General features: G+C 39.8%; 1 protein-coding gene across 1 annotated transcript in view; it reads left to right on the top strand.

Moving 5' to 3' along the window:
- Positions 1–16432, top strand: part of EDAR (ectodysplasin A receptor) — a gene marked incomplete at its 3' end in the record, with an annotated part of 27826 nt that extends 11394 nt beyond the window's left edge. Inside the window, exons 5-11 of the mRNA XM_083361779.1 lie at positions 214–300; positions 9981–10106; positions 10392–10466; positions 10748–10820; positions 12255–12414; positions 14709–14769; positions 16113–16432. Of these exons, the coding sequence (XP_083217905.1) occupies positions 214–300; positions 9981–10106; positions 10392–10466; positions 10748–10820; positions 12255–12414; positions 14709–14769; positions 16113–16432 (902 nt within the window). The remainder of the gene's footprint in view (positions 1–213; positions 301–9980; positions 10107–10391; positions 10467–10747; positions 10821–12254; positions 12415–14708; positions 14770–16112) is intronic.
- Positions 16433–16908: the final 476 nt, after the last annotated feature.

The raw sequence follows: 16908 nt of genomic DNA, 5'->3' as shown, positions 1-16908 counted from the left end.
TCTGCCTCAGATAAAAATAGGTAGATATCTCCATTCAGACACAAAAATGAGCCAAGTCTCTATTTCACATCTCAGCAGGAAAAATTGAATCATATAAAGTCATCTTTTAAATGGATAGAAATCTCAAATAATTGGTCTCTGTTCATGAAAAAAAGGAAGCAGTTCAAAGGTGAGATTTTGCAAGTAACCAGCAAAATGTGTTTCTTATTACAGGCACAGGCGTTACTTCTGGTGTGTCAGCCAGTTTCCCAAGTACTTCTGGCACAAGTACTCACCTTCCTTTTCAACATGTGCACAAAGGTAAGAGAAGCACCTCCCAATTTAATTTTCCTTTGTAGTTAATAACAGGCTTCAGGGCTTCAGGGCCACAGCAGCCTTTGTAATTTGAGATTGAAGGAAATTTGGCAAATGCAATGATACAATAGGAAAGGCCAAGTGAATGTTTAGGCCTTGCTACCCACCAGGCTCTAATACACACACACACACACACACACACAAATATATATAAATATATATATATATATATATATATATATATATATATATATATATATATATATATACATATACATATATATATATATATATATACATATATATATATACATATATATATATATATATATATATATATATATATATACATATATATATATATATATATATATATATATATATATATACATATATATATATATATATACATATATATATATATATATATATATATATATATATATATATATATACATATATATATATATATATATATATATATATATATATATATATATATACATACATATATATATATATATATATATATATATATATATATATATATATATATATATATATTCATACATTCCATTTCTAGAACCGCCCATCTTGTCAAGTGACACTGTGAGTTTATAATTCTAAAACAATAAACCATTAAAACAATTGACAACAATAAAAACATTCAAAAAATAAATACATGCCATAGCCCAGATGGTTAAACAACTAACAGAAAAAGCCAAGACACAGGCCCTTAACGCACTCTGAGCTTCAGACCCAGGTGCACAGCCAAGTTTTTAAAGCCTTACAAAAAGCTAACAGGATTGGGGCCATTCTAACCTCCAAGGGGAGAAAATCCCACAAAGTTACAGCAGAGTGTTAAAAGGTTGTAAAATTGTAAAAGAACAGGCTGTAAAAGGACTGCAGTTGACAGACAATCCTTCACAATGCCTGATTTTCTCAGATATAAGGAATCCACAAAATTATTCTTCAGCAATCAATCTACTTCAGTAAAGATGAATTGTATGGGTTTCATTTGCCAGTGGATGCACCTATTCAGGGAAATTAATTTAGTTGCTTTATCTCCTTGGGTGTAACTGACTTGGAAAGCAGAAATTTAATGGAGTGTAGTCAAATGAACAAGCTTTTGGCTGCTAATCCACTGGAACTTTGCTTAGGAAACATATATGTGGAAATGATATGCAGCCTTGTAATTGGGGTATGTGGTTTAAGAAATCAGCTTTTTGTTCTGATCCCAAGAGTAATCATCACTATAATGTGTGAAGAATGCCCAGCAATTTCATTAGTTAATTGCAAAGAGAGGGAACATGCTGCACTTGCATGGAAGTAATTTATCAGGCATTTAGTGAGACTTCTACACTAGGACCTTTTATGCATGAATGGGGAATACCTGTATACAATAAGTCTCAGTTTACAAATGTAAAAATTGAGGATCTTCCTGAACTGGAGCAACTTTACCTTCTTTGTCAGTTGCATGTTTCAAACTGGCACAAAACGAAAAGCTGAAGAAAAATATATTGAAATGCCTGCATGGCACAACAGGGCTATTTATTTATTATTTGTTTGTTTGTATAAATTTATATGGATGAACAATTCATTCTCAGTGACTCCAGGGGGCTTACAAGGTTATTCAAAGGGTAATTTGCTAAAGTTCAAATAAGAATACTTACTTTATAATAATGCCAACTCCCAGGTGGAACTTCTGGCTGACTGTGTGATGAACCATATAATACTAATCAATCAATCAATTAAATATTCTACCTACCTACTGTGGTAGCCCCATAGTGAGATAAGCAGCAAATAAATTTAACAAAATAAAATAACCAAAAGAATCCATTCAGAATAATAAAGGAACCAAATGGCAGGTCCATTTCTATTGAACATGCAAGTCCTACCTTTAGGTGACAATTATAAATAAAAATAGATGCTAGCTGCGGAAGGATTTCCACTCCAGCTTTGATCTTTTCATGGCTAATATTAAAAAAACTGAATAGGCAATGCTGAATAGTCAATGAGCCATTATAAAATGTCCACAATTTACAATGAATGTCATGTTCTGAGATGGATATTGACTAGCTGAGGATAGAGCATCCAAGACTAGATTTTCTCTTATTGTTAAGAGGTTAATTTCTGAATGAGCTCTGTGAACAATGCTCCATGGTGAATGGATGGTGAAAAAATGATTGAGACAGTGAAGGGTAGATTGCAATCTGAAACACAGAGGTTTAGAAAGTCCACCCATTTATTCTGCTGCAAGCAAAGAACAATTCAGTTGAATTAAAATACTGTACAGTATGGCAACACAATTCTAGGTGTAGTTACTATAAAAATGACATTAGTTCTACATGCTAGACATGGAATGTAAATGCCTGCTTAGAAGGGAAAGGTTTGACCCCGGAGACTAAGAGACTTGTTCTTCCAACTCTAATCACTAGCGTTTGGCCTGCTAGAGTGATTCTGCAGAAAAATATGGTTCTTCACACACATTTAGTTCTTCATCTTTGTTGAATACACTTAGTTGGCTGAACTTAGTAGAATGAAAGCGAGGGAAGTTTACCTTTTAATTGTATTTAGTTTGATTATATTATTCTCAGTTAATTTTTAAAGAGTACATATAAATGTACAATACAAATACTTGTATTAAAGACTGACTTGACTTTTATTTATTTTCAAGGAATTGTAAGTTATAGACATGGGCAATCTACAAACTCTAAGTGTTCAACCTTCGATTCCACTTTTTATGCTTCCATTTTCAGCACATAACAAATTTAAGACTTTTTATATAAATCTAAAGAAAGTAATCCCCCAATATCTCATATCCTCCCACTAGGATAGTATCTGTCAGAATCCATTTATATCATATTCATAAATGGAATGTTTCAAACATTATCCCATGGATTCTGTCATCTCCCGAAGAGAAGAGGATAGATGTGTATTGAACCGGCAATAGGCATTTCAAAGGAAAGGAGAAGCCTTTTGAACTGGGGAAACAAAAGGGGGGGTTAGCATCTGGGTTTTGTCACGGTAGACAGCAATAAACAAAAGGGTCCTAACTTCCTCTTTCCCACGAGATGGATGATACGAGAGGAAGGATGGGGGGGGGACTGACCAAATGGGGATTAAGGGGGGTTAAACCGGGAACTCTTTATAAGGGTTTACATCGTGGAAATATTAAGCCCTGTCTCATTTCCTACAACCGGGCACGCCATAGTAAAGATTTCTTTTGGACTAAAATCCTGACTCCAAGAGTTTTTGTCTTCCTAAGACGTGGTTTGGGGTGGGTCCTGACATTAGACAGGGCTTGCAACGAAAGTCAACCCGGGAAGAAGAACCTTACCGGGGGACTTTGCAAATAAATATGATGTCTGACGATGAAGCAAGAAGGGAAGAAAGCCCCACGGAGAAGGAGCCTTCCCCCTAGCCGAACTCCCAGAAACATTGGGAAACTGAGGCATCATATTCCTCCTGGGAGGAAACGGCGGAGCAGCACGAACAAAAACCCCGGTGGTCGATGGGCGTTGGAAGGAAAAGTGAGTGGAAAAAGGCTTCGAGAGAAGTGACCCTGAGACGGAGCGACCACCAACCGGAATGGAAACAAGAGATGGAGAACTCCCTGCACGCCAGTGAGGAAGAGCGGATTCTGGAAAAAGCTATTGACTTGATGAAAACAACCCTGAGCTCACTAAGGGAGGAGAGAGCTGGAAACCACAACACCTGGGGTCACAACTGGAGGGGTAACGGAAGGGACCCAACACCTGAAACCCCAGGGCTGTCCAATGGAACAGGAGCCGCTGACTCAGCGGTACCCACCCCCCCCAGACCCACAGATGGGGATCGAGATGAGGAGCGATACACTCCGCGGCGCAGACAACGATCCAGCCAAAGATTCCCACCCCTGGAAGCAAAATTCAAGGGGGAGCCATCACGACTGGGATTTTTCCTAACCCAAGTCCTCAGCTACATGGAAGAGTACGGACGGGACATCCCCAGTGACAAAACACGCATCCGAATTGTGCAATCTGCCCTGGACGGGACGGCCGCAGACTGGGTGGTGAACCTGCATGACTCCAACGCCCCAGAACTCAACGACTTCAACCGATTCATGTCATCCTTGAGGCGACGATTTGAGGACCCTTTGGCTGACCGGAAGGCCCGGGAGAGAATCAAGACGGTGAGGCAGGGCAGGAGAACAGTGGCCGAATATACCCAAGAATTCCGAGCCATCGCCAGCAAGCTGAACTGGCCAGAAGACATCCTCCTCAGCCATTTCAAAGACGGTCTAAACTACGACCTGTATGACGCTTGCCTGCCTCGGGGAGACCCCTACCATCTCGATGACTGGTATGTCCTGGCAGAGGAAGTGGAAATAGACCTATTGAAAAGACAACGCAGAGGAAAACCATGGGGCCGCCCGCCACTCGAGCAAACACGTGAGGGGGAAAACCCACCGGCCACGGCTAAAAAATCAAAGGGATGTTTCAATTGCGGGAGAGAGGGCCACCGTGCTGCAGAATGTCGTTCGAAAGCCCCTCCACGCAAAACAGAGGCACCATCTTCCAAAAAGCTGGGGAAGTCTCAAGGCAACCCAAAAGAATCTTCCATGAAGGGGACAGAGGCTGTAGAGTCCACAATTTCTGCCAAAACCTGGGATTGGACTCCGGCCTACACTGCAGGGGCGGTGGACACCTCGGAAGACAGCTCAGAGGGAGAACCTTTGGTAAGTGGACCTCTTCCACCCATACTTAAGACAGTAACTATATTAGCTTCCTCTGCACCAAAAGCAAATGAAATAAAAGCTTTGATAGACTCTGGCTGCATCCGCTGCCTCATCAGCCCAACACTGGTGGAGGAACTGAGCATCCCAGTGAGGAGGCTAAAACAACCAATCTCCTTCAGTCAATTAGATGGGTCTATAGCAGGGGGGGGACCAGCTACCCTAGCCACTCTACCACTCCACATGTCCCTGGGGTCCCATGAGGAAGACATAACATTTATAGTGGCCCCAGGCATGGCATGCCCAATGATTTTAGGACTGGAATGGCTGAAGAAATGGAACCCCGGGATAAACTGGAGGACTGCAGAACTCAACTTCCCAAAAGGGGAACAGGAAAACGTAAAACCCCCAAACACCCCCCCAACCCAGAGGGAGGAAAAAGCAGCAGTGGGGGAAGAGAAGGGGCTAACAGAGATACCGGAGGAAAACAGGGACCTGGCTGAGGTTTTCAGTGAGGAAAGAGCAGATGAGCTCCCCCCCCACCGCCCCACAGACTGCACCATAGAATTCAAACCTGGGGCAAAACTCCCAAAACCCAGGATGTATGCCATGAGCCCAAGGGAAATGGCAGAAATGGAAAGATTCATAAAGAAAAACTTAGAAAGAGGATTTATTGAGCCCGCCAAACCCAAAGTAGCCGCCCCGGTTCTGTTCAGGGAGAAGAAGGATGGTTCCTTTCGTTTGGTTGTAGATTACCGGAACCTAAATACAATTAGTGAATGTAATCTATACCCCCTTCCCCTAATGAAGGATATGCTATCCCACCTATCGAAAGGAAAGATCTTTACCAAACTAGACCTGAGGGAAGCATACTACCGTATTAGGATTAAGGAAGGAGACGAATGGAAAACTGCATTCAACTGCCCAATGGGGTGCTATCAATTCAAAGTATTGCCATTTGGACTGCAAGGGGCCCCCGCAGTCTTTATGCAATTAATTAATGACGTACTGAGAGAGCACCTATATAAGGGGGTCCTGGTTTACCTCGATGACATCCTTATCTTCACAGAAACCAAAGAGGAACATATCAAACTAGTCAGAGCAGTCCTGAAGAAATTGCGAGCTGCCCATTTATATGCTAAATTATCGAAGTGTGAATTTCATAAGGAAAAAATCGACTACCTGGGATATCGCATATCCCCAGAGGGCATCGAAATGGACCCAGAGAAGGTCAGGGCAGTACTAGAGTGGGCACCCCCCCGCACACGGAAGCAATTGCAAAGTTTCCTGGGGTTTGCAAATTTCTACCGCCAATTCATCCCTGCATTTGGCCAAATAGCCATGCCCCTCACAAATTTGTTGAAAACGAAGGGGGGGTCACCCGTGAAACCCAGCCAGCCTCTGAAATGGTCAATGGAATGTCAAGCAGCATTTGAGAGGCTAAAGAGACTCTTTTCTGCGGAACCTGTACTTAAACACCCAGATCCCAACAAACCTTTTGTAATACAGGCAGATGCGAGCGACGTAGCAGTCGGAGCCGTATTACTACAAGAAAATGATGAGGGGGCGTTGCAACCTTGCGCATATACATCCAGGAAACTTACAGAAACTGAACAACGATGGCCAATATGGGAGAAGGAAGCATTCTCATTAAGGTGGTCATTATTAACTTGGCGTCAATTTTTGGAAGGAAATAAAATACCTTTCCAAGTCTGGACTGACCACAAAAATTTAGAAGCACTAAAAACGCCCAGGAAGCTCACTCCTAAGCAAGCCCGCTGGTCCCAACACTTTCACCGATTCAATTTCACTCTCAAACACTTACCGGGGGGAAAGAACTTCCTGGCAGATGCATTATCCCGCATGCCCCAATATAACAGCACAAGAGTTACTGACTTTAAACCACTTGTACCGGAACAACAACTGGCAGCACCAGTCACCACCAGGGCACAAGAAAAAATGAAACCGAAGGTAGATAGCCAAACTGGAATAGAATTCAGGAAATCTTTGGAAAGTGATGAATGGTTCCAGAAAAATAAACATGTGTGCACAATTAAAGATGGACTGCCGTGGGTGGGGGAGAAGCTATATATACCTGCCACACAGAGAATCAATTTCATGCAACTGTGCCATGATACAAAATCAGCAGGACACTTTGGCTTTGTAAAAACCTTACACTTAACTAAAAGGCAATTTTGGTGGCCATCTATGAAAAAGGACATAGAAAGCTATGTGGGTAGCTGTCAAATTTGCGCAATGGCCAAGAGGTTACAAGGGAAATCGCCAGGACTGTTACAACCAGTGGCGAATCCCTCAGCCCCATGGAAAGAAATAGCCATGGATTTTATTGTGGAACTACCAGAAAGCAACGGAAACACCGTTATCTGGACTGTTACTGATCTGTTCTCTAAGCAAGTCCATTTCATACCTTGCCCAAAAATTCCTACTGCAAAAACATTAGCAAAACTTTTTGTACAACATATTTACAGATTGCATGGAGCACCACTACGCATCATATCTGACAGGGGGGTGCAATTTACCTCAGCATTCTGGAAGGAATTTTTATCTCTGTTAGGAACCACCCAAGGACTGACATCTAGTCATCACCCTCAGGGTAATGGGCAAGCAGAAAAGGCTAACTCTGTACTTGAACAATATTTAAGATGTTATGTACATTTTCAGCAGAACAATTGGACAGACCTGCTGCCTTTCGCAGAAGTGGCATATAACAACGCAATTCACTCCAGCACAGGTTACACTCCTTTTCAAGTAGCCACAGGCCAGAGCTTCAACCCCATACCTGACCTAACCCCAAAAGAACCGGTAATTCCAGAACTAAAGGAATGGATTGCTCAGTTACAATACACCTGGCCTATTGTCAGAAAAGCATTAACAGAGGCTAGATTAGCACACAAGACACAGGCAGACAAGAAAAGATCTGATCCCACACCGTTCAAGGTGGGAGAGATGGTATATCTGTCTACAAAATACCTTAAGTCTCTCCAACCCTGTAAAAAACTAGGACCAAAATACATTGGACCTTTTCCAATTAAAAGAATCATAAACCCAGTAACAGTTGAATTAGAACTACCTAAAAATCTTAGACGAATACACCCAATCTTTCACTGCAGTCTAATAAAGAGAGAACAACAATCTCCCCTACGAACAAAAATTCCACCACCACCACCTCCCATCATGGTGGAAGGAGAACAACATTTCGAGGTGAAGGAAATTCTGGATTCCAGGAGACATCATGGAACAACTCAATATCTAGTGGCTTGGAAACACCTCCCCTCCTCAGAAAATGAATGGGTCAGCAAACACCACGTTAAAGCACCAAAGCTGCTTAAGAGATTTCATACAGAATATCCAAACAAACCGAGTTAACATTTACACATGTTATTTTTTCTTCTCTTTTCTTTTCTCCCCCTACAGATGGACACATCCTTCTTCTAAGGAGAGCGGACTGTCAGAATCCATTTATATCATATTCATAAATGGAATGTTTCAAACATTATCCCATGGATTCTGTCATCTCCCGAAGAGAAGAGGATAGATGTGTATTGAACCGGCAATAGGCATTTCAAAGGAAAGGAGAAGCCTTTTGAACTGGGGAAACAAAAGGGGGGGTTAGCATCTGGGTTTTGTCACGGTAGACAGCAATAAACAAAAGGGTCCTAACTTCCTCTTTCCCACGAGATGGATGATACGAGAGGAAGGATGGGGGGGGGGACTGACCAAATGGGGATTAAGGGGGGTTAAACCGGGAACTCTTTATAAGGGTTTACATCGTGGAAATATTAAGCCCTGTCTCATTTCCTACAACCGAGCACGCCATAGTAAAGATTTCTTTTGGACTAAAATCCTGACTCCAAGAGTTTTTGTCTTCCTAAGACGTGGTTTGGGGTGGGTCCTGACAGTATCACTATGCTACTGATGTGTTCATTACAGTCCTTAATTAAATGAATAATAATATTTTAAAGCGCTATTAAAAATTAGGTTAATAATTACAAACTTAGATTAAAACTAACCTCCAATGAACTGGCTAGATGATTTTTTTAAAAAAATGTTATTGTTGCTTATTAAGTAATTGCAGCAAGCAAAGCACCATCAGAAACAAACTGTTGTTTTCTTCAAGCATACAGAATGGCACCCTGATTTAAGATGGTGCTGCTACTACCTGTGAATGAACCTTTATTCTCAAAGTACAACCACGTATACATTGAGATTGGCTGAGCCTCCCTTCATGCCCCCACCCCAACTTAAAGTGACACAAACCCTCCATCTTATTACACCATGTGAGCTAATTGCACAAGACACCGGCCTCGCAAGTCAATCATGCATAAAGTTTATAAAATTATTTCCCGTTCAAAAGCCTAACAGCCCATGGATAAAAGCTGTTCTTCATCCTGTTGTTATGGCTGGCTATACTCCTATATCTCCTACCTGATGGTAGGAGAGTAAAGAGATACTGTCCAGGGTGTGAGTCATCCCTGAGAATTTTCCTCACTCTTCCAAGGCAGCGAGCCCTGACGATGTCATCCAGTTGTGTCAGGGGACAGCCCATAATGTCTTGTGCTGTCCTCACCACCCTCTGTAATGCTTTCCTATCTGCTGCTGTCAGACCAGCATACCAAACCACAATACAGTACAAGAGGATGCTCTCTATAGTAGACCGGTAAAAGAGAGTTATTAGCTGTTGTTCTACCCTGTTCTTCTGCAAGACCCTGAGAAAGTGAAGTCTCTGTTGGGCCTTTCTGGCCACCTGGGTTGTATTGACTTTCCAGGTAAGATCTTCGCAGAGGTAGATTATAAGATAATAACCGAACATTGGAAAGATTTTATCTGCTTTAGAAATATTGGGTTTATCTTAGAAGCATTTAATCAGTAATTAAATGAAGTAATTAATGGTTAATCCTGAAAATATTTTTAAATAGATTTTCCTCTCTCTCCCTGTTTGTCGTTCTAGATCTTTCTGGACAGGGGCATCTGGCTACCGCTCTTATCATTGCCATGTCCACCATTTTCATAATGGCTATTGCTATTGTGCTGATCATCATGTTTTACATTATGAAAACTAAAACTTCAGCTCAAGGTAACTGCCAAGTGATAGCAAGGATTCAGGTTTTGAAATAAGGGAGGGGGGTTTGCAGGAGAATCAAAAAAAGGTAAGCTGGCAGCTGCAGTGACATGACTGGAGCATCGTTCCTTTTGTTCATGGGATGCAATGAAGTATGAAAAGGATGGAGCTTTGATCATGCTGCTGGGTCTGCCATCTTGCCTTTGTTTGACCTCAGCTGCTGAAGCCACTGTTCAGAATGCTTGGTGTAGGTGACTCTCAGGACTTTATCTTAACAAGGTGTGTATTTTGATCTTACAGCATGTTGCACCAGCCAGTCAGTGAAGACGGTAGAAGCCCAGCCCAATGTGCAGGAAGAAAAAACAGAAGCCCCAGGTTGGGACTGTTTTGTAATTTCTGCTGTTTAGACATCAGTGCCCACACAGATTATATTGCTTCAATGTAACTCCGTAAGCTCCAATTATTAGTAGAAGAGTAATTGGAAAGGCATTGAAAACTAATGAAAATTCAGCTCTGCAATTGGTTATTGATGTAGTCTTACCTCCTTGGAGAAGCTCCAAGGCAATTGTATTCACAACTTAAATGCTGGGGGGTTGTATGTGTCTGTTTTGTGTTTTTTACTACTTCATTCTTTTCACATTCTTTTTCCATTGCAGAAAATGGAAAAATTTTCTCTGAGAAAGATGAATTTGGAAAATTGACAGCAACTCCAGCTAAGGTTGTCAAGAGGTATGTGATATCTAAATAGCATGTTGGTAGTGAAAAAGCCAGCATAGTCATACACCACTTTGTATCAAGGTTGCAGCTGTGGAGGTGGTCAATAGTATTAAGTATCTGGAGGTGCAGATAACTAACAATCTGACTTGGTCTCTTCATATGTTATCTTCAGTGAAGCATGCAAACCAGCATTTACATTTCTTGCATCGGATGAGGAGAGCACATCTTTTTCCTTCCATCATGGCCACTTTTTACACAGGCACCATTCAGAGAGTTTTAATAAACTGCATCACTGTTTTGGTTTGGTGGTAGCAGTGCCTCAGATAGAAGGTCCATACAGAGAGTGGTAAGGACAGCTCAGAAGATTATAGGAAGCTCACTTCCTGTTATTCAGGATACTGCTTACATATAAGCGCTATGTGCTTAGAGCTCAAAGCATTGTTAGAGACCCCACATACCTAGTTCACAGTTTGCTTCTGTTGCTCCCCTCTGAGAGGAGGTCTCAAAGTATTTATAGCAGAACTACTAGATTCTGTAACAGCTTTGTTCCTTATGCCATCCATCTTGTAAATTCACAGGATTTTTTGTTTCACAACGTATACATTCGAACTAGACCGTGATGTTTCTGTGTGTCATATATGTATGTGGGTATATGCATAATGGTATTTTTTGAGAGAATGCAACAAAATTTCATTTTAATGTATGCTGATTAGTGTACATTTAAAGTGACAGAAATATTTTTATTCTATTTTATTCTATTCTAGCCAGTTGGTAGTGGGGGCATAACATGACGACAATTGCAAACTATTGGAAAAAATGTTTGTTCCTAAACTAAGCCTCATTGAATCCAATGGGTGAATTGTTAAGCAGTTTTACAGTGGCAACAACATGGCTGATATAATGAGAAAATAACATCAAATAAATTAGTAGGCACAATAATGAAGGCTCAAGCATTGTTTAAGAAGGAACAGCTTCCATTACTTAAACTCTTCAAAATTAAAACTATTAATAAGTAATGGTGCTCACATGCATATGTGGATCAGTCCCCAATAAATTAAATGTGAGGAGTGGATCTATATGTATAGAGAATTCATTCATGAATATTCAGTAGAATATTTACTAGGGCTAGACTTGGGCATGTGGTTGTTGTAAGTCCTCTTGGAAGTGGAATGCACAGAACACCAAGTCCTACATTGCTGAAGAAAGCCAGGATTACTTTTGAATACATATACTGTTAGACATTAATTTGCAGATACAAATGTTAATATTTTGCCCATTTTTTGCAGTATTTACTTAAACTCAATGTAATATTCATCATCTATATTAAATAAACATTTAACAAGTATGCAATTTAAATCCAAAAGGGCATTTCTGGAATTGTGCATGTTGCTGTTTTAGAAAAGCAATATTGGTTAGCATATTTATTGTTTGTCTGTTGCTTTTCAGTGAAAATGATGCTTCTTCAGAGAATGAGAGGCTTCTAAGTCGCAGCATGGACAGTGATGAAGAAGCTGCTATTGACAAGCAAGAGACTCCAGAATTGTGTTTGTTGTCTCTGGTACATTTGGCTCGAGATAAATCTTCAACAAACAACAAATCAACTGGAGTAAGTTAATGAGAAATCTTGTTGAATCAGTGATCTTTTTGATGATGTGTTTCAGTGATTAGTTGCACTTTTAATGGACGGTATCCAAAAGAAGAATGTATGAAGGAGTCTTTGTGATGAGCTGATGAGAAAAAGGCTGAAAATGGGGTGGAATTATATTATTTCTATCAAACTGGTAAAGCAGTATTTCTCAACCTTGGCAACTTTAAGATTGATGGACTTCAACTCCCAGAATCCCATAGCCAGCATGAAATTCACCAATCTTATTGAAGTTGCAAAGTTTGAGAAACACTGTGTTAAAAGCTACTTGGAAGCCAAAGAGGCACAGTTTTCACTAATCCCTGTGCTTTTTCCTGCTTTCCCAAATGTTTGCACACTTGGATGCCTTCACCCTCTCTGCCTCTTTCCTAGATGATCTCCTTTGGCACTAAGACAGATATTAGTTTTATTTTATTTTATTCTCACAATACTATTGTAGTTCTAAGGCCACAATTAACATAGCAATATGGAACAGGTTCTTTCACTCCTACTTTCCTCTGTGGGTCCATGAAAATTTTACAGCAAAGAAAAATTGAGTTCAGATTTATAGAAGCAAAGGAGTCATGTTGCTATATTACAACTTAATGATGTTTAAAAAAAATAGGGGGAAAGGAAGTTTAGCAGTAATGGGTAGGAAAGGGAGCTTGCTTGATTTAACCTGAGCAGATATTGAATGGGTACCCACTGGATGGGATGGGATAGGATAGGAGGGGAGGGGAGGGGAGGGGAGAGGAGAGCAATATGAAATGGCTATATGAGGCAGTGACTGGCTGCTAGAGGGGAGGGACATGCCTGGCAATGAACAGAAAAATATGCCAGTAACATTTATGGACTTGATACTACACAGTGCCTTACAGTTTGATATAGGTGCATTTTCATTAAATTTGTAGAAGTATATATCTGCTTTATAAGGCAGAGTTGTTAATTGCAAGGATATGACTGAGAAACAAAGTGCAGTTTTATTATTGTCGTTTTAGCTAACCCCATCTTCCTCTTAGAAGCATACAACCCTCACACGAGGCATTACTGTGTGTTTGTAGGAGGAAAGCTGCTGGCCCCTCAGAGAAATCTGTGATGCATATAAGTCTGGATGAATGGATGTAGGTCCAGAGCCTCTGAGAAGACTGCAGTATGTTGCAGCATCATTATTCCCTTTGCAACTCCTTAGGGAAAGGATGTGATAACATGGAACAAAGGCCTCCACTGACATTCCCAGTTTGTTGGAGGGCAATATTCAGCTGCCCACTCCATAAGACAGAGAGAAAGAAGGAATGGAGGGTGGGCTGGGGTGACTGTCTGCAGCTTCCCAAATTGCAAACATAAACACAGATTACAATGCCAGGTAAGGTATCCCCAAGTCACTCATCCAAAGGACAAGAAGGGGGAAGGTGTGAATACCCAAAGGGCTCTGGAGAGAAAAGGTCTGAAACCTCCAACCTCCACCTCTGTGGGTTTAACCATTCTAGTGCAGATAACTTCAAAAACATGTCTTCTATGTCCATTGTGACATAGTGCACAAAAAGGAATAAAAGGGATCTCTCTTATTTCTTTTTGAATGAGAATAATAAACAGGGTTGCATACTGAGAAGAGACGCAGTAATGTCAAGGAAGCCACATGGAAGAATCTTGCCTAAAGCTGCTTCGGTCTTGTCAGTGTCAAGAATAATGATTCAGAATTAAGAGTTGGATAGTTTCTCCAATCCAAATATATCTCCTGAGAAATAAAATCCTGAAGGCCAAATTACAGGAATCCAAGTTACAACAGTGTGTGATTCGAACTAAAATAAAAATAGTAAATTTCCTCTAAAACACAAACAATTTGACACAATTCCTTCTTTCCAGCTAGGTATGCACATGTGTGTGTGTGTGTGTGTGTGTGTAGAACATTATAGCCAAGATTCATAGGCAATTTTTGTTCAAATCAAAACTACTCTATATATCATACCAAAAAATACTACTACTACTACTACTACTACTACTACTACTACTAATAATAATAATAATAATAATAATAATAATAATAATAATTTGGAAGGGACCTTGGAGGTCATCTAGTCCAACCCCCTGCTAAGGCAGGAAACCCTATACCATTTCAGACAAATGGCTGTCCATTCTCTTCTTAAAAACTTCCAGTGTTGGAGCATTCACCACTTCTGGAGGCAGGTCATCTTTGTGTCTGATTCTTCACAATCCAGAACAACTTATATAAGTTAAGTCTTGAAAGATAAATGTTTTTTGTCTTTTATTTTCTTTAGATACAAAGCCGGAGAAAAAAGATACTCGACTTATACACTAATGTATGCAGTGTGGCAGAAGGTGAGTGAAAAGAAATAAAATATAGAAACTGAAAACATGCATGAACTGCTTTCTTAAGTACACGTCTTTATGTAGCTTCAACACTGCCAAGGAGTCACAAATGCTAGATACAGATTAATCCCACTCTAAGGAAAAAAATTTCTTAAAGCTTATTTTGGAAGAAGTAAAGCTAAATATGCTAATGCTAGAATCAGGTTGGTATTTGGTACATTTGGAAATCCAACAGTCTTGAAAACTTCTTTTGTAAGCAATCTCCATGAAAAACTTTAGTAATAAGATTTGTAGTCCCATAAGCATCTTGCCTTTATCTGTGATGTTTAGGAATCAATTCAATACTGTAGTTATTCTAGAAGACAGATGACACAAGGTAGAAAGTGATAAAATATACTTCTATTGTAGGGTTCTTTAAGCTGATTAATTATATTTATACACAGTCAGACTCAGAAAAAAACTGTCAGTGGTATACTGTAGATTATTTAAAAACTGTAAAAAAAAGACAATATATATACCTTATATAAAGTAACTTACACATTTGTGGATATCAGATGTTCACATCTGTTTGCTTTATCTCAGAAGGAGCTTTTGGAGAAAAAAACTTTCAGGGCTGGATTTATTCTTAACTGTAATAAGATGTGTGCATTAACTGTAATACAGAGTGTGCATTGCTCCCAAAATGAAGAGATTTTTTTAAAAGCACCCACACACAAATAAAAAATAAAATATTGCAGGAAAGCTCTTTTGAATTTCTCATAAAAGGGTGTTGAACATGAGTCCTTTCACATGATTAAATACTTCCACCATCCTTCATGAAGAGCTGTGTGGGCTGAAACAGTTCAGATATGTAGTTCAATGAAACCTAAATTCCCAGATCTAGTACAAATGGACCATTTCTCCTGCCTTTCTTGAGGCTGGAGACCCACACCTCTTTCCTTTAATTAAATTTTGTTGTCGCTTCAGGTGAAGGTTGGCAGAAAGTTATGTTGGAAAGTATTTAAATCACAAGGGATAGAGTAGCACTGGATTAATATCCATCCCAGGAGAAGGTAAAAATAAAAATGCTTTGAAACATAAAGTAAAAGACTCAATAATCTTTGCTGCTGCTGCTTCTATAAGATGAAATCAAAGCAACAAAATAGAATGAATATTATTAAAGAATTATTAGTACTGGGGGAAAGTACCATGAAGTAGAAATGGGGATGACCCAACCGGTAATGTCAATTCTGTAAATGCATAATGTGAACATATCTTTTCATTTGGAATATACAATGTAATATTATCTTAAGGGACAGACGTGTGAAATAGCAACAATAATAACAATAATGTGACTGTGAACTTCCTTCCAGGCCTCAGTCCCACAGAGCTGCCCTTTGATTGTCTGGAAAAGACCAGCAGGATGCTCAGCTCCACTTACAACACTGAGAAAGCCATTGTGAAGACTTGGCGCCATCTTGCTGAGAGTTTTGGACTGAAGCGGGATGAAATTGGTGGCATGACAGATGGCATGCAAGTTTTTGACCGCATCAGCACAGCTGGGTATAGTATTCCAGAACTGCTGACAAAACTGGTCCAGATTGAACGATTGGATGCCGTGGAGTCTCTCTGTGTAGATATCTTAGAGTGGGCCCAAGTGATGCCAAAGCCTGATCCAGATGTGACGTCCTGACTTTGCATTTTTGTGTGACTGATGGGATGATTGAAATAACAAAGGGATTCGGAAGGAAATAGACTTTTGAAGCTTCCGTAGCTTTTGTTTCAGTATCGTTTTTGCTATTGAAACAATTAAGAAAACCAAAGTTTGTTCTTGGGTTTTGGAATCAAATACAAAATGCTCAAACTGAAGATGTTTTTCAACAAGACTTGTTTATGTCCCCAAAAAATATTACAGTTCATTTACAGTTCCATTTACAAGCATGAATACAGATCAATCTACTAGTATCACTACTTGTTTTGAAGAAATATGGGTTAATTTTGTTTCAGTCCTGGATAATGAATATGTCACATCAAAAATAGTGATTTATATGAAAATCTGTGCTGCTACAAGTTTTTTTTTTAATTATCATTTTTCTCCCATATATCATGGATTTTGGGGAGGAAAAAATCCATGCCTGTAGGTGAAGTTGGCTGGATTATCATTTTTAC

Source organism: Vipera ursinii, assembly GCF_947247035.1.
Source record: "Vipera ursinii genome assembly, chromosome: 4".
NCBI classification, from domain to species: domain Eukaryota; kingdom Metazoa; phylum Chordata; class Lepidosauria; order Squamata; family Viperidae; genus Vipera; species Vipera ursinii.
This window is presented reverse-complemented; position numbering and strand designations above follow the sequence as displayed.